We start from the raw sequence: 18,101 nt of genomic DNA, 5'->3' as shown, positions 1-18,101 counted from the left end.
TTGTTTATTTTGATTTATTTATTTGAGAGCGACGGAGAGAGAATGGGCGCGCCAGAGCTTCCAGCCACTGCAAAAGAACTCCAGACGCGTGCGCCTCCTTGTGCATCTGGGTAACATGGGTCCTGGGGAATCGAACCTAGGTCCTTAGGCTTCACAGGCAAGCGTTTAACCACTAAGCCATCTCTCCAGCCCTGAGTTTATTTTTTAAATGGAGTTAAAGCTGTCCATGTTGGTGCATACTTATAATCTTAGCACTTAGGAGTCAGAGGCAGAAGACTCTCAAAAGTTTGAAGCTACTTGGGTCTATGTAGCAAGTCCTAGGCTGGCCAAGACTGCATAGCAAGACTCAGTCTCAAAAGAATAAGTGAAAAAATAAATTAATTAACTAATTAAATGATGAGTTAGAAACTTTTTTGGCATTTTATTTATTAGAGAGAGAAAGAAAGGGAATGGGCACGTCAGGGCATCCAGGCACTGCAAACGAACTCCAGATGCATGCGCCCCCTTGGGCCACTGGCTTACATGGGTCCTTTGGATTCACAGACAAGTGCCTTAGCCACTAAACCATCTCTCCAGCCTTAGAGTTAGAAACTTTTACTGAAGCAGGTACTGACATATTAGCAATCTCGGGGATTTTTTTTTTTTTTTTAGTTAACTGTTTGATGTCATTTCAGGTACTGGATAGATAGCAACTCACAGCCAGATCCTCAGCTTTCGAGAACGCGGCTGCAGAACAGGAAGGTCCCCTCAAGGAAGGAAGCAGACACACAGCCCAGAAGGTCTTCTTCCTCAGAAGACCCTTACAAACCGTGACACAGCCTGACACTGTATATACACAGCCAGCGTTTCAGCAATGGGTTCCTGAGCGTAAGAACACCCGCACTGATAAATATATGTACTGTTTAAAGGGCCAAGGAAATTGCTCAATGGTTAAAGGCTCTATCGGCAAAGTCTGTCGGCCTAGGGGTGATTCCCCAATGCCCAGGTGAAATCAGTGCACAATCAGGTGCATGCACATCTGGAGTTTGTATGCAGCAGCAAAAGGCCCCAGTGCACCCATTCTCAGCCCCTTCTACCTGGAAATAAAATTAAAAAAAAAAAAAAAAGCTTGCATGGACTGTAGGATGCTTTGAAAGCCACACAACAAATGGATTCCCAGCAAAGCAAACATTCATTTACTGTTCCACACTCACATGTGATTAAAAACAATCAGGTTTCTTTAATCCCAGCACTCGGGAGGCAGAGGTAGGAGCATCGCCGTGAGTTCGAGACTACACAGTGAATTCCAGATCAGCCTGGTCTAGAGTGAGACCCTACCTCAAAAAAACAAAAACCAAAACAAACAAACAAACAAATCAGGTTTCTACTAGCAGGATAAAGTAGAACACACATCAAAACGTGCACAGTGATTTTCTCCCAGCATCACCTCCACTTTCCAAACCTGACAGGCCCTCGGACCTTCGGTGTGTGTTCAGAGGACATCCGTACTGGGCTGGGAAACAGGGGGTCGCACTTACCTATTGGGTTTCTGTCAAAGAACAACACGGGAGCTTTCAGGATTGACTCGAACATTTTGTTGTGCAAAGTCTGCGAAGCGTTCACAAGGACGTAGAATACCAACAGGGATCTTGCTATGCCAAAGAGGACGGTAGCCACGGTTAAACCTGAAACAAAGCAAAAATCACTCGGAGGAAACAAGATCGCTGCCTCCCTCAAAATGTTGAAGCAGGTCAGGCAGTTTATAACATAGATATTACTCATTTCAGTCCCACAAAGCATCCAGATTCTACACAAGAATAATGTATATAAGACACACTGAATTAAAATAGTTGGCTTTTCTCTCATTAAATGGAATATGTCAGGGGGGAGGATAAAGTATAAATTACAACTTTATGCTAGGCTTTCATAATTCAACTACAAGTTCTATTAAAAACTCAAAAGAGGGCTGGAGAGATGGCTTAGTGGTTAAACACTTGCCTGTGAAGCCTAAGGACCCCAGTTCGAGGCTCGATTCCCCAGGACCCACATTAGCCACATGCACAAGGGGGCGCACGCGTCTGGAGTTCAGTTGCAGTGGCTCAAAGCCCTGGCATGCCCATTCTCCCTCTCTCTCCACCCCCCCCCCCATCTCCCTCTCCCTCTTTCTCTGTCTGGCACTCTCAAATAAATAAATAAATAAACCAAAAAATTAAAAAAAAAACTCAGAGGAACAATAATCATAAAAAAGGTGCCCTTTCCTTCCCCATATTCCCAATCTTATTTTCAGCACATCACATAGTCTTAACATTGTGGTATGTTTTGATACCAACATGTTAATATTAACAGGGAACAGGAGAAATGACTTCTCTTTTCCTTGTAGAAAATGCCCAAGTAGCTTCAAAGAATTTGAAATACCATATTCAGTTGCACGTGGGAAAAACTTTTAAAAAGTTGAATTGTAAGAAAATACAACTTATATTTTTAACATAAGAAAATAAATCTAAATAAGCAACTAATCATCCCCAATTCCTAAAAATACAAGCCTTTTTTATTTGATCTTATTTCTATTTTTTTATTGGTTGTTCGAGGTAGGGTCTCACTCTGGTCCAGGTTGATCTGGAATTAACTCTGTCATCTCAGGATGGCCTTGAACTCATGGCAATCTTCCTACCTCTGCCTCCCGAGTGCTGGGATTAAAGGCGTGCACCACCACACCCGGCTCACAAACCTTTTTTAAATGAGCATAATTTAAACCATGTATTTTATTAAGGCATGCATGAAGACCCATTATGCATACAGAATGTAAAATAGCTGTATGTGTGTGTATGTGTGTATGTATGTGTATATGTGTGTCTGTGTGCATGTGTGTATATGTGTGTATGTATGTGTATATGTGTGTGTATATGGTGTGTGTGTGTGTGTATGTGTATATGTGTGTGTTTAGATAGGGATTCAACCCAGAGCTTTGTACACACCGGGCAAGCACTCTGCCAGTGAACTACGACCCCAGGCTCATCTTTCTCAGTAGCGATCAGCTGACATCTCGCAATGCCACCCTGACTGGGGAGAGCTTGAGCGACGAAACATTCCTTCTCCTACCAGCACACCTATTACTTAACCTCTGAAAGCCGCTTATGTTCTAAAACTCCACCAACAGGCCCTTCCCCCAACGGCCCCCAGCCTTCTTGACTGTTTCATGGAACCAGTCTCCTTTCTCCTTAGGTGTCACTCAGTGTACCCATGGGGATGGTAACCTGCTAACGGATTTAGATTTCTTAGCGACAGATCGACAAAGCAAGTACCAATCTCAGTGAGTGGGTTTCTACACAGATAACTCACTCAATCCGAGGAGAGCTTATCTGGATGCTCCCTGGGGGGGGGGGTGGTACTTAAAACTGTAGATGAGGATATTCCCTAAGTAGGGAATTGTACATATATTCCGGGCACTCTTGTGAAAACAGAGTGTGGTGCTAATGTTAGTCTGGCAAGCCAAATGTTAAGTTGAGCACACGGTTGGAAAGGCGATTAACACTGTGATCTGGAGGTGAGAAAGAGGGGCACTAATTCCCACACACCGGGCTTCTCCCTGCTTAGCTTCCCTCTTCAGTAATTAGCGAAGCCCAGGAGATGGGCAGTATGGTGAGCGGAGCTTGGCATACCTGTGAGGAATAATGCTTTTATTTCAGGGGCCTTGCTGCCAGAGGATTTCATGCACGTTCAATGAAAGCTAGGGTTTATTCAGACAGAATTGAAACAATCCGAACCACAGGGTGGGGATCCGTTTCTAATCCCCTTGCCCATCCATAGAATCGTATAAGATTTAGCTAAAGCAACCTATTAGAATAGACAATAGCCACATATTTCCAGTGGTTGATTTTCTGAATGCTCAATTCTAGTTTAACTTTCAAAATCCAGTGCAGAGCAAATTAAGAGTCTTCATTCAACCTCTTTCTTCTGGTAGGTTTTAAAAAAATAATTATTCTAATTAATTCACACAGTAAATGCGGCTGAGACGCCTAATCTGTTAAGACATTACTGAATTACTCCTGGAAGCTCTGGTTACTGACACAGGCTCATTGTAAGCACCTGAGGCTCTCACAGAATAGACCAAATGACTAAACTTTACCTGCATAAATTCCTAAGTACCAGTTAAGATCTAGCGTCTTGGTTATATTTCCTGCTCCATTCACCGTGACATTCAGAGCACTCTGTTTGTTTGCCCTATGGAAGAAACAGAGAAGGAAAAAGAAATACTGAGCTATCGATAGAATTTAGGATCTCATAGTAAATTCCATAATGCAACAGAGGAGGGCCCCAGGGATATGGGAAAAGGGAAGAGAGGGAATAGAAGTGTATAATCTGTTAAAAATTAAAAAAAAAACACAGACTTTTTTCACATCTAAGTTTTAAAGTAATGTGTACAATTAGATGTTAATCACAATTTGAAGTACTTCCTAAGATAGAAATGTTAGGTGTCTTAGTTAGAAAATTATATATTACACGTGTGTGTCATTTTTACCTCATATATTTTTATGATTACCATAACTAATAACAATAATATAATCATATTTAATGGAATTTAAAAAAAGAAAAAGAACCCTAGTTTGGGAGAAACATTTTATATACAAAATAATTGCTGGCTTACACCGACCTTTGTATACCCACCTTATAAAACTTCAATTTGAGTCATGACTTTCAGTTCTCAACATGTGGCCGAGGATCAGACGTGGGTAGAGGTATCGGGGATCACACTCCACCAGCGAGAATTTTAGTTTTTCAAGTCACCAAGTGAGGATTAGAAGAGAAGCTTCCCCCACACCCCACCTCCCCCTGAACTCTATGGAAAGCCAGGATAACTCACCAGTAGGACAGCCACCAGTCCTGAAGGACATAGAACACCTGAGGAGACAAGCAAGGACACGGCATTGATGTGACGGCCCACCTCTTAATAGCAAGGACCGTGAGAGCAAATGGAAGGTTCCAGAGCACTGGGACTCGGGCCCAACTCCTCAGAGAAGAGACCATGGAAGTAGTGCATCTTGAGATCTGTTTTTTGTTGTTGTTGTTGTTGTTTGTTTGTTTAATTTGAGAGAGATAAGGGGAGAAACAGGCAGGTAGAGAGAGGAGAGAGAGAATAGGCACGCCAGGGCCTCCAGCCACTGCAAATGAACTCCAGACGCGTGCGCCCCCTGGTGTATCTGGCGTACGTGGGTCCTGGGGGAATCGAACCTGGGTCCTTCCACTTTGCAGGCAAGCGCCTTAACCGCTAAGCCATCCGTCCAGCCCTTGAGATCTTTATAAGAGAGCTTTTGACGGCCTCAGAGTTGCTTGTCATAATGGACATGCAATCCCAGAGAGCACAGACAGCCTGTCTCAACCTAAGTCCCAAATGAGCTGCAAAAGGCACTAAGTGAGAGATGCCTGGGTATGGAAAGGTCGCAGATGTCAGCACTTACCTGCGCTGCCATGTTCAGCAGGAAGAGGAAAATGATGGTAAACCAGGACGCCCCTGCTGTGAAGTAATTCTTGTAAGCCTTCAAACCCACTTTTCCTTCAGAACGGCTCTCCTCTGACTGTGTGACCTGCACATTCTCTATCTGTGGAGGGAAGAAGGCAGTTAAGACAGACAGACAGACCACACACACACACACACGTGCCAAAAAACAGTACACAAAAGAGCTTCCAAAGTTGGCAATACGCTCTGTTGGCAAAGCCCTGGAGAACAGGCACCTTATTCACTTTGGTAGGAGTCCAGAAGGGTAGATCTTCCCTACAATATTTTATTTTTATTTATTTACTTGAGAGAGACAGAATCAGACAGAAGGAAAGACAGAATGGGCACACCAGGGCCTCAAGCCACAGTTAATGAACTTCATACACATGTGCCATCTTGGGCATCTGGCTCATGTGGGTCCTGGGGAATAGAAAGTAGGTCCTTTGGCTTTGTGGGCAAGTGCCTTAACCGCTAAGCCATCTCTCCAGCCCCTCCCTATAAATTTTTATCTAATCCATGACAGCATCTACCCTGGGCTCAGCTATCCCACTCCCTAATGAACAAATGACAGCTAAAGGTTGCCAGGAAGGAGGAGGCGGCAGATGATGTAAAGAGGCTGTGAGACTGGGGACATAAGGGAGGATGATATGAGGTACATAAATCAAAATTTTATATCTATATATATATAACCGAATAATAAATCTTCCATTAAAAAAGAAAAAGAGGGGGCTGGAAAGATGGCTTAGTGGTTAAGGCGCTTGCCTGTGAAGCCAAAGGATCTTGGTTCATTTCCCCAGGACCCATGTAAGCCAGGTGCACAAGGGGGCGCACACGTCTGGAGTTCATTTGCAGTGGCTGGAGGCCCTGGGGCGCCCATTCTCTCTCCCCCCACCCCTTTCCCTCTCTCAAATAAATAAATAAAAATAAAATATTTTTAAAAAAAGAAGAAGAAGAGGGCTGGAGAGATAGATGGCTTAGCACTTAAGGCGCTTGCCTGCGAAGCCTAAGGACCCAGGTTTGATTCCCCAGGACCCATGTAAGCCAGATGTACAGGGTGGTGCATGTGTCTGGAGTTCACTTGAAGCAGCTAGAGGCCTTGGAGCACCCATTCTCACTCTCTTTCTCTGCCCTCTTCTCTCTCTCTCTCTCAAATAAATAAATTAAATTAAAGAGATTAATTAAATTAAAGAAATTAATTAAATTAAATTAAAGAAAGAAAGAAGAGCGCAGCATTTGTACATTGTAGGAAAGGCAGCTGATTAACAAGTCACACCAGAAACTGGTCTAAAGTGCTCTTCACATTCAGCCTCTTGAGGCCAGAGTAAAGACTAGGGGGACTGACGAGATAGCTTAGTGGTTAAGGCACTTGCTTGTAAAGCCAAAGAACCCAGGTTCAATTCCCCAGGACCCATGTAAGCCAGATGCACAAGGTGATGCATGCATCTGGAGTTCATTTGCAGTGGCTAGAGACCCTGGTGCACGCATTCATTTAAAAAAAAAAAAAAAAGTGAAGCTGGGGCACCCCTGCCCTCCGTCCACCTGAGCAAGTGAGATTTACCTACACCGAGTTTCAGACTTTGAATATCTACTGAAGTCACTCGGACCTTTGGAACTTCTAGCAGCAAAGACCGACTGATCTCCATGAGATCCTCCGGCCCACAAGGGACAGCCTGGGCCAGGCCGGCTCCTCTTTAACTGTTGTAATACTACCAAAGCCGTTGCATAAGGCCTTGGAACCACAGCTAATTTGGGACAAATAGAATTGCCATGAGCGGAGCGGATCAGTCATGAGGCCCGTAGGAACCAAAAGAACCATGTCACCGAGACCAACTCACGTCCTGGCCCTCGGGAACACCGTCTTTCAAGGACGGTCTAGAAGACTGCTGCGACCAGATGGAAGACTCCGAGAAGGTCCGCGTCCTCAGCGTGGGAGTGCCCGGAGCTGGAGATGGCTCGGCCTCCTCGTTTTCCTTCTTCAAAAGGGAACCAAAATCTACTCCAGATTTCAGAAATTCGGTATAAGTTCCCTTCTGCACCACCTCACCCTAAGATAAAAATAAAAAGGATGTACGATACATGGAATACACTTGTATGAACGTGCTTATATGGGACACAGTAAGTACCACGTATAAGAAACACACAGAAGCAAAAATAACTTCAGAAGAATTCATTTGCAAGTGACGTTACCAATCTAGTTAAGTGAAAGTCATTTGGTCTTCAGATGTGATCATCCATAAATCGGAAAGCCTGGCTGGAAAATCTGGAACAATTCTACTTGGCGAGCTGGAGAGATGACTCGGGTTAAGGGGCCTTGCTTGCCAAGCCTGCTGGCCTGGCTTCGATTCCCCATTACCTACATAAAGGCAGATGTACGAAGTGGCACGTGTATCTGGAGTTTAGTTGCAGTGGTGAGAGGCGCTGGTGCATCCATTTCTCTCTCTCTCTCTCAATCTCTCTCTCTCTCTCTCTCTTCCTGCCTCCCCCCCTTCACATAAATAAAAATATTTTACAATTCAACTTGGCACCTAACTTTCTGCCAAACCCTGGGATAGGTGCTGGGGATATAAAAGAAATGAGTAATTGTGTTTCAAGAATGGAGGCCCAGCCTTAACTATCGTGAGTATTTAAGGAAGTAACAAGCATAGATGTTGTTAGGGGTACCCACAGGGTGCTTTCTGAGAATATGGAAACCGAGATAAACCTCGTACCACAGACATTTAAGGAATGGAGTAACACGGGGTAGGGATTCCAGCACAGAAACTTGATTGACAGAGAGGTGTGCTAAAATCCTCTGCCTAGGCTGGAATCTTTTACCAGGGTCAGCTGGCCACCTGCCCATGCTGGCACAAGACATGTGTGAAACACACAGTTATAATTCTAAAATGTTTGCCAAATAAGCAAGCACAACTGAAAATTCAACATTCCATGTGACACCTCATCACACAGTTGCTTCGATTTTAAAGTTATAGGAAGCAATAGGTAGACCTAGGCCCAATTTTTCACCTTATGAAAACAGACCTAATTATTTAACCATAGATGTAAGATAAAATAAAAAAAATAATAATCCTGGGATACGAAATAAATCAAAGGACACAAGGAGGAGCTGCTGCAGGTGAACGCTGGCCAGGTGGGGGAAGGTGACCCAGGACCCCACCAGCTACCTTCAGTTCTTGCCTCTCACCAAGTTGGGACATTGAGGAAAATCCCACGTTATCTTTGAATTTTTAACAGCTGGATCCCCAGCGAATTACAATATCTTCCCCATAACCCATGCTCTGTTCCGCTTTGGAGCTAAAGTTCACACACTTGCTTAATGCAATCACCCCCCAGGCCCCCAGTATAACTAAAACACACGAAGAAACGACCAAGGCAGAGACAGGAGCTTTCCTGAAAAGCAGTCAAGTCGTGAAGAATTAGAAAGGGACCAGAGGGGGCAGTCCATCCCCGCTGCTGTTACAAAGGAACCTGACCAAAGGTAACAGTGGACCCCAGTTACTCAAAGGGTCCCCACCAGGGGACAGATGATTATTTCGAGAGTACTAAAACAGAGGTCTTCTCACAATATTCGGGAAGCGGGACCCCAAGAGCAGTTTCCATGTGGGGACAGGTGACAGCCTACCACCTACTGACTTTGCACTCATAATGTTTTCCTCCACCTAGTATCATGTTGACTACAGGTTTGTCATAAACAGCCTTTATTATGTTGAGATATGTTCCTTCTATTCCCAGTCTCTACAGGACTTAAGTATCATGAAGGGATGTTGGATTTTGTCAAATGCTTTTTCTGCATCTAATGAGATGATCATGTGACTTTTTTGTCCTTCAGTCCATTTATATAATGTATTACAATTATCGATTTGCATATGTTGAACCATCCCTGCATCTCTGGGATAAAGCCTACTTGGTCAGGGTGAATGATCTTTCTGACATATTCTTGTATCCTGTTTGCCAATATTTTGTCGAGAATTTTTGCATCTATGGTCATGAGGGAGATTGGTCTGTAATTTTCTTCTTCTTCTTTTTTTCTTTTTTGTTCTATCTTTGTCTGGTTTTGGTATAAGGGTGATGCTGGCTTCATAGAAGGGGTTTGGTAGTATTCCTTCCTTTTTTATTTTCTGGAAAAGTTTGAGAAGCATTGGTTGGTGTTAGTTCTTCCACCAAGGTCTGGTAAAATTCACCAGTGAATCCATCTGGGCCTAGATCTTTTTTAGTCGGGAGATTTTATAACTTGCTTGGATCTCCATACTTGTTATAGGTCTATTTAAGTGATTAATCTCATCTGTATTTAATTGTGGTAGGTCATATAAATCAAGAAAATCATCCATGTCTTTCATATTTTCAAACTTAGTGGAGTATATGTTCTAATAATATGTCCCTATGATGTTTTGAATTTCTCTTATCTGTTGTGATGGTGCCTTTTTCATCTCTAATTTTATTAATTTGTGTCTCTTCTCTATTTCTTTTGGTCAGATTTGCTAGGATTTAACCAATCTTGTTTATCCTTTCAAAGAACCAACTCTTTGTTTAATTGGTTCTTTGGATTATTTTGGGGGAGGGGGATTTCTACTTCATTAATTTCTGCCCTAATCTTTATTATTTCTTCCCATCTCCTAGTCAATTTTCTCATGGCTGCAATGTAATTCCTGATATGGTGGACTGAATACAAAGCTGTGCTCCCCTCATAGGTTTGTTCAATTGAATTCTTGGTCCCCAGGAAAGCAGTGCTAAGCCAGAAGCAGTGGAACCTTCAGAAGGAGGAACCTTGGTGGAGGAAGTGTGTCACCGGGGGTGGCTTTGCGATTGTGTAGTTCGGTTCTGCTTGCTCTTCTTTCTTTTTGCTTGCTGCCTGCCAGGGTGACATTCTGCTCTGGCCTGCCATGCCTCCCCCACTGTGATGGACTCTGCCCTCTGGGACTATAAGCCGAACAAGCCTCCCACAAGTTGTTGGATATTTGTTCCCAGCAAGTTGAAAGCAGCTGATCCACATGACAAAGGAAACCTAAGGAAGGTTTATTTTGCCTCACAGTTTGGACTTGCAGCAGGAGTCCACATGGCTGCCCACAGGAAGCAGAGAGCGGAGAATGCCCAGGCTCAGCTTGCTTTCTCCTCCTCATTCAGTCTAGGACCCCCAGACCCTGAAATGGTGCCATCCACAGTTAGGATGGGTCTTTCCACTTCAAAGGACCTAATCTGGAAACTGTCTCACAAACATGCCCAGAGATTGGTTTCCACGGTTGTTCTAGAGCCATCAAGTTGACAACAGACATGAGTCATCACAGTGTCTATGATTTCCAAATTATCTACTGGGCTTAAAATGATGGAGAAGAAATCAAACCCTGTGAAGATGACAGCATGGTTATCATCACTAATAATCGTTGCAGTGATCTTCTCTTTGCTGGGACCAAAGCACCGGACTAAAACCAGAATATGGGCCGAAAAGGTTTGTTTTGGCTGACAGTCTAGAAGAGAAGCCCAGGACAGCAGGGGACAGCGTGGCATGAGCAGAGGCTGGACGTCACCTCTGCCACAGCAAGTAGAAAACAGCAGCAGGAGAGTGAGCTCTGCTCTGCCCAAGGGGAGCTGGCTATAACACCCCTAAGCTGGCCTCCAACAACACACCTCCTCCAGCAAGGCTCCACCTCCCAAACCGCCAATTTTTATCTACTTTATTTTATCTACTTTAGGATAGGAAGTTTTATGTACTTTTGGATAATTATGGTTTAAACTGTGACATTTGGGGGAGGGGTTGTGGTTTTGTTTGCTTGAGACATTCACATGTAGCCCAGGCTAGCCTTGAGCTCACAATGTAGCCAAGGATGACCTTCTTGTCTCTATCTCCCCATTACTGGGATTATAGGAATGTGCCACCATGCTCATTTTACGTAATTCTGGGGATCAAACTTACCTAGCTTCATGCAAGCTAGACAAGTACTCTCCCAGCTGAGTTACAACTTCAGACCTAATGGTGACATTTCAATAAGCCCTTTGAATTTATCCTCAAAGATGTAAATTTCTAGGAAAGGGACATGAAATTGATGAAGACAGGATTTCCCAGAAAGCCCATAACTAACCTTCTGGGAGACCCTACTTCTTCAATAGGCTTGTGTTCTAGCAAAGTCACTGGACATCCAGAAAATACTTACATCTTTCAATATCAGGATATGGCTTGCAGCTTTCAGGAACTGCAATTGATGAGTCACTAAAATTGTGACCTTGTCATGTAAGGTTTGACAAATACACCTAGAAATGGAAAGACATAGGATGGAAAACACATTAATGGGGGTTGACCAAATTGTAACATACAGCTCATAGCACAATGAGACAAAGGCCACACAGTAGTCAAAGATGTATCGCTTAAAACCAGATGTAGGGCTGGAGAGCTGGCTTAGCAGTTAAGGCACTTGCCTGGAAAGCCAAAGGACCTGGTATGATTCCCCAGAACCCACATAAGCCAGATGCATAAGGTGGCGCATGTGTCTGGAGTTCACTTGCAGTGCTACAAGATCCGGGTGCACCCATTCTTTCCCTCTCTCCCTCTATCTGTCTCTTTCTCTCTCTCCCTCAAATAAATAAATATGAAATAAAACAGATGGAAATCAACTGAAGTCAACAAAAGTGCTCAAATTCATTAGCAGCAAATTGAGCCCTGTTCGGCTAAGGAACCCTGTAACACAGCCAGGCAAACAGGCAGTGACTATTATTTTTTCTAAAACTCACTATGACAATGATACATATTTCATGATAAAAAAACAATTGAAATTTACATAGTCCATGATAAAAGCAGCTGAACAATGCTGAGATTTCAAAACCTGGCTTAACTAAAAGACGAATTATCTCACTGCTACATAAGAATCAGGAATCAGGGAGAAACAGACTCACAAAAATGTGTTTTCTTAGATAGTTTCTTAAGTGATTATTTACATTCTCAGTAATCTTTCTCAGGGTGCATTTTCCAGACCCTTCTTCCTAAGTGACAACAGACAGAAAACTGAACACCAAGGCCATAAGTCTCCATGGTATTTCCAGTCACAATGTAGAAGCAATTATTTTTGTTTAAAAAATAAACATTATTTGTGGGCTGGAGGGATCGCTTAGCAGTTAAGGTGTTTGCCTGCAAAGCAAAAGGACTCCAGTTTAATGCTCCAGGACCCACGTAAACCAGATGCTGAAAGGGGCGCATGCATGCATCTGGAGTTCGTTTGCAGTGGCTGAAGGTCCTGGTGCGCCCATTCTCTCTCTCTCTCTCTCTCTCTCTCTTTCTCTCTCTCTCTCTCTCCTAAATAAATAAATTAAAAAAATATATTTTAATGCTCACCAAACTGCCCAGTAAGCACTTCTGTTATTGTTCATACCCATATATTAATGCTACTCTCACTTTTGGTTAGAGAACCTTCTCTTTTCAATGGCAATGACCTTGGGATGACTCAGAAGGCACCATGGTACTGAGAAGAAGTGACAGAGGAGTGCTCAGCACTGCAATATCTCAGTCACACCTTCTGTGGCTCAGGGTCCATTGCAGAAGAGGTGGCAGAAAGAATGTAAGAGCCAAAGGAAGGGGAAGACTCCTTACAACGTGCTCCACCAGACACAAGATCCAGGACCCCACAGTGCCTGACACTGCCTACATAAGAACACTATAATAGAAGGAAAAGATGATGACATCAAAACAAAAGAGAGACTGATTGAGAGGGGGAGGAGATATGATGGAGAGTGGAGTTTCAAAGGGGAAAGTGAGGGGAAGGAGGGAATTACCATGGGATATTGTTTATATTATGGAACTTGTCAATAAAAATTAAAATAATATATATATTTAAAATAAATTTATTTGTGTGTGTGTGTGTGCACAAGCGTGTGTGTACATATGCCATGGCACGTGTGCACAGGCTCTCAGTCCTCTCCTTTGTTATTTTGCTTGTTTGTTTGTTTGAGGTAGGGTCTCGCTCTAGCCCAGGCTGACCTGGAATTCCCTCTGTAGTCTCAGGGTGGCCTCGAACTCACAGCAATCCTACCTCTGGCTCTTGAGTGCAGGGATTAAAGGAAGGGGCCACCCCGCCAGGCTCTTCTCCTTTTGAGACAGGATATCTCTGTTGTTCTTCCTACTAGATAGGCTGATAACCCTGGCCAGTGATCTTCCCAGATTCTCCAGGCTCTACCTCACATGGCTGTAGGCACATTAGGATGATCGATGCATGTACCACTTTGTGTCTGGTTTTTCCTGGGTGCCAAGGAACTGAACTCCAGCTGGCAGGCTTGTAAGCAAGTGCCTTTATTGCTAACCTATTCCACCAGCAAAGACCTCTATCCATTGAGTCATCTCCCCAACTCCTAAACCTACATTCTTTTAGAGACAGGATCTTGTTACGTTGTCCGGGCTGGCCCGGAAATAATTAAGCTCACAAACTCCTCCTGCCTCAGCCTCCTAAGTTCACTGCACTGGCCAGTCACAAGCCACTGTGCCTGGCCATACCATAAAAATACTGGCTGGTTAAAGCAACAATCCTCTTAATTATTATCCTGGCAAGACTGTGAAGAGTGAACCAAACGACCACAACTCCACATGAGACAGTCCAGTCAGTCAGTACTTCTTGGATTCATTTAGCTGAAACACATGGCTGAGCTGTTACCCAGTGCCAGATACTTTTCTTGTTTAGTTTTTTTTTTTAATTAATTATTTATTTATTTGAGAGCAACAGACACAGAGAGAAAGACAGATAGAGGGAGAGAGAGAGAATGGGCGCGCCAGGGCCTCCAGCCTCTGCAAACGAGCTCCAGACACGTGCGCCCCCTTGTGCATCTGGCTAACGTGGGACCTGGGGAACCGAGCCTCGAACCGGGGTCCTTAGGCTTCATAGGCAAGCGCTTAACCGCTAAGCCATCTCTCCAGCCCCAGATACTTTTCTAAGTGTTGACAATATATCCGCTGGCCAAGCAAACCAACACCACCCTGCATCATGTAGAGGAGAGACGCTAAATGAATATAGAAAACGCACTATTGGACTAGTGAGATAGCTTAGCGGTTAAGGCGCCTGCCTGCAAAGCCAAAGGACCCAGGTTCAATTCCCCAGGACCCACATAAGCCAGATGCACAAGGTGGCACATGCATCTGGAGTTCGTTTGCTATGGCTAGAGGCCCTGGTGTGCCCATTCTCTCTATCTGCCTCTTTGTCTCTCTAATAAACAAACAAACAGACACATGAGTTATGATGTGAGCTATATGCAAAAACAAGGTGAGAGTTGCTATTTTAGAGGGATAAAAAGTAAACGGTCTCTCTGCAAGGAGGTAGCATACGAGCCATGAGTCTATCAGTGGGTGAGAAGGTACAGCTAGAAGGCAAGGACATGAAGGTAATCTAGAACCATCCACTGCGTGGTCAGGACTACGGGCCCTCACCCGGCACCATCACAGAAGAACATAATGCCCCCTAGAGGTGCAGGAGGGAAAAGCAGGCTGGAGGGGGTTTCGCCTTCCTTCCTCTGCAGATCTGTGGTCCACGGCCTTCCAAAAGGACCAGCACTGGCACAGACGGGTGTGCGAAAGAGCACACGTGGTGATTCGGGGAATTGCACGTACATCAGCACGTCTTGCACTGGGAACGGCTGGAAAGGGGAGTGGGGCAGACAACTAAGACCACTTTGCCACTCCAGAACTCTGAGCTGCGGCCCCACAGTGCGGGCAAGTGTGGGCAGGGCTGGCAACTGTCGGTTTCTGTCCGCAGACCCAGAGGCTGGCACAAGATCACCTGCGTGAGGGTGCCAGGGGGAGGGCCCTTTCTCAGAATCTGCCCTGATGGACAGGACTCATGTCCTCATAAAGGAGACCCGATGGATGTGCCGTGCCCACCCGCCCTGTGAGGAGAAGCCGGGAGGAAGGCTGTCTAGGAGTCAGAGAGCAAGTCCTCCCGGGGCACCTGGTGGGCTGCCACCTGCATCGTGGACTTCCAGCTTCCACAACGATGCGAACTTCTGGGGCTTAGAAGCCACCCAGTTGATGGCATCGTGTCACAGTAACCCCGAACAGACCAGTGGGGTAAACAGCAGTGTGAGAGATCTAGTTTGGACAGTCCCGATCAAACTCATCATGGAGGAGGCAAGAGTCTGAGAATCTGGGGATTTCTAAAATACAAGGGGCTGCAGAGATGACTCAGAGGTTAACGACGCTTGTTCACAGAGCCTAATTCTCCAGTATCCATGGAAAGCCAGATATATGCACAAAGTGATGCATGCATCTGGAGTTGGCAGTGGCAAGAGGCTCTTTCTTTCTTTCTCTTTCTCTCATAGTCTCTCTGTCTTTCTCTCATTCTCTCTGCTTGCCAATAAATAAGTAAATAAATTTTAAATAAATAGGGCTGGAGAGATGGCTTAGCGGTTAAGGCGCTTGCCTGCAAAGCCTAAGGACCCAGGTTCACTTCTCCAGGTCCCGCGTAAGCCAGATGCACATGTGTCTGGAATTCATTTGCAGGGGCTAGAGGCCCTGGTGTGCCCATTCTCTCTCTGTCTCTAAATAAATAAATAAATAAATAAATAAATAAATAAATAAAACACAGCAAGATGTACAGCTCAGCAGCCAATTGGCCTGCCATCAATCTGGGGGCCCCCAAGCCTTCTGTGTAAGAAAGAATCCACCTCTTATATTTATAGCATGGGGCCATAAACTGGAGAATCTTAATAACCTTGGATGTGTACTCGGGATTCAAGTAAAACCGTTAATGGCAAACAGAAGTGTAATTCATTCACTTTTAACACAAAACACTTCACATGCCTAAGCTTCAACACAACCGCCATCTTTCAGAGCACATCGTTCAATCAATCCAATTTTCTAACTCGTTGAGAACATTCTCCAGTCGCCGCTCAGTGATCTCCTAAATTGCTGAGGTACTCCTTGCTCTGAGTCTCCCCCAAGAATGTGGCCCTGATTAGCAAAACAACAACCTTCACAAGTTCTCTTCTGTGGAGTGTCTATCCAAAGTCACTAAACCTTAAAGGCGCGAGCAGACCTCATAAAAACACCTCCGTGTTCAAAGGGAAATTTGGGGGATCTCTGGTGATATGCCTTTCCTCTTTCCTCCCTTAAAGCCCTGACTATGCCAAGAATTGTTCTCTGAGTGATGAAGGACTTGAGTGGATCCACTTAAGGCTCACCCAAGTGACAGAGGGCTGTCTCTGCCCAAAGGAAAATCCATCAAGTCACAGTCTGGAGGGCCAGATCAGAGAGCTGGGCCAAGAGCCAGCCGCTCCCGCTCTCTGCATTTGGAAACACTCCACGTTACCATGCACACACTTCTTAAAAATCGTGGTGAAATAAATGTAACAGGGCTGGGGAGACAGCTCTGAGAATAAAGCCCTCGCTGGACGAACTTGAGTGTCAGAGTGAGGACACCCCAGCACCTATGTAAAGGCTGGGTGAGTGGGGCAGCCCCCTTACGTAATCCCAACCCTCAGGAGGCAGTGACAGGAGATCCCCAGGGGCAAACTGGCTTCTAGGCCAGCTGATTCAGTGAGCTTCAGGTTCACGTGAGAGACCTTGCCTCCGTAATGAAGTGGAGGGTAATCAATGGAGGTAGGCACCAACATCAAACGCTGGCCTCCACGCTAGTGCACACAAGTGCACACACACCCACACACACGAACACGCCCACACACAACATAACATAAAATTCACTCCTTTAGCGCTGGAGGGATGGCTTAGCTGTTAAGGCATTTGCTTGCAAAGCCAAAGGACCCAAGTTCAATTCCCCAGGACCCACGTTAGCCCAGATGCACAAGGTGGTACACGCATCTGGAGTTCGTTTGCAGTGGCTAGAGGCCCTGGAGTGACCATTCTCTCCCTCTCTCTCTCTCTCTCTCTCTCTCTCTCTCTCTCTCTCTCTCTTTCTGTCAAATAAATAAGCAAATAAAAAAATTTTTAAAGTATTTTTAAAAATTCACCACTTTAATTTACATGTGCAACATGGGCTGGAGAGATGGCTTAGTGGTTAATGTGCTTGCCTGCAAAGCCTAAGGACCTGGATTTTATTCTCCAGAACCCACATAAACCTGATGCAAAAGGTGTCACGTACATCCGGAGTTTGTTTGCAGAGGCGAGTGGCCCTGGTGCACCCATTCTTTCTCTCCTCATCAACCCCTGACTTTTTCTCATATAAATAAATCAATATAGATAAATGATAATAATTCATATGTGTGACTCAGTGGCATGAAGTATGTTCACTCACACTGTCACGTAACCATCCACTTCCAGAATTTCTTTTGTCATTCCCAAACCTGCCAATATTTCATACCCCTGCTCTGGTGGGGAAACATTTAGTAAGCTCCCCCCACCAGCCCAGCCCCCAAAAGGCCATTCTCAGAAGATGACTTTGTGTTTCTGCCCTAGCACCCTAGGGCCTGGAGATGGGCTGTTCCATACTGCCCGGACCTCTGTCTTTACTGTGATGCCGAGGGCTTGTTATGAACTGGGCTGTCCCCGCAAACTCTCACACTGAAGCCCAATCCCAGTACCTTGTAATAAGGAGACAGAACCTCTGGTGAGACAGTTAGATTAGCCTCACCCCACCTGACCAGTGTCCTTCTAAGAAGAGGACATGTGGGCACAGATGCGTTAAGGAGGAATGACAGATGTGAGGACACAGGG

General features: G+C 44.9%; 1 protein-coding gene across 1 annotated transcript in view; it reads right to left on the bottom strand.

The window, feature by feature from the left end:
- Window positions 1-18,101, bottom strand: part of Abcc4 (ATP binding cassette subfamily C member 4) — a 287,715-nt gene that overhangs the window by 145,907 nt on the left and 123,707 nt on the right. The window contains exons 14-19 of the mRNA XM_045145529.1: window positions 11,617-11,713; window positions 7,309-7,518; window positions 5,436-5,576; window positions 4,841-4,878; window positions 4,106-4,200; window positions 1,518-1,664 (exon numbers count right to left, since the gene is read on the bottom strand). Coding sequence (XP_045001464.1) covers window positions 1,518-1,664; window positions 4,106-4,200; window positions 4,841-4,878; window positions 5,436-5,576; window positions 7,309-7,518; window positions 11,617-11,713 — 728 coding nt within the window. The remainder of the gene's footprint in view (window positions 1-1,517; window positions 1,665-4,105; window positions 4,201-4,840; window positions 4,879-5,435; window positions 5,577-7,308; window positions 7,519-11,616; window positions 11,714-18,101) is intronic.

The sequence above is a fragment of the Jaculus jaculus genome, chromosome 3, assembly GCF_020740685.1.
Source record: "Jaculus jaculus isolate mJacJac1 chromosome 3, mJacJac1.mat.Y.cur, whole genome shotgun sequence".
NCBI classification, from domain to species: domain Eukaryota; kingdom Metazoa; phylum Chordata; class Mammalia; order Rodentia; family Dipodidae; genus Jaculus; species Jaculus jaculus.
The sequence above is the reverse complement of the archived record's forward strand: the minus strand, read 5'-3'. Positions and strand labels throughout refer to the sequence as shown.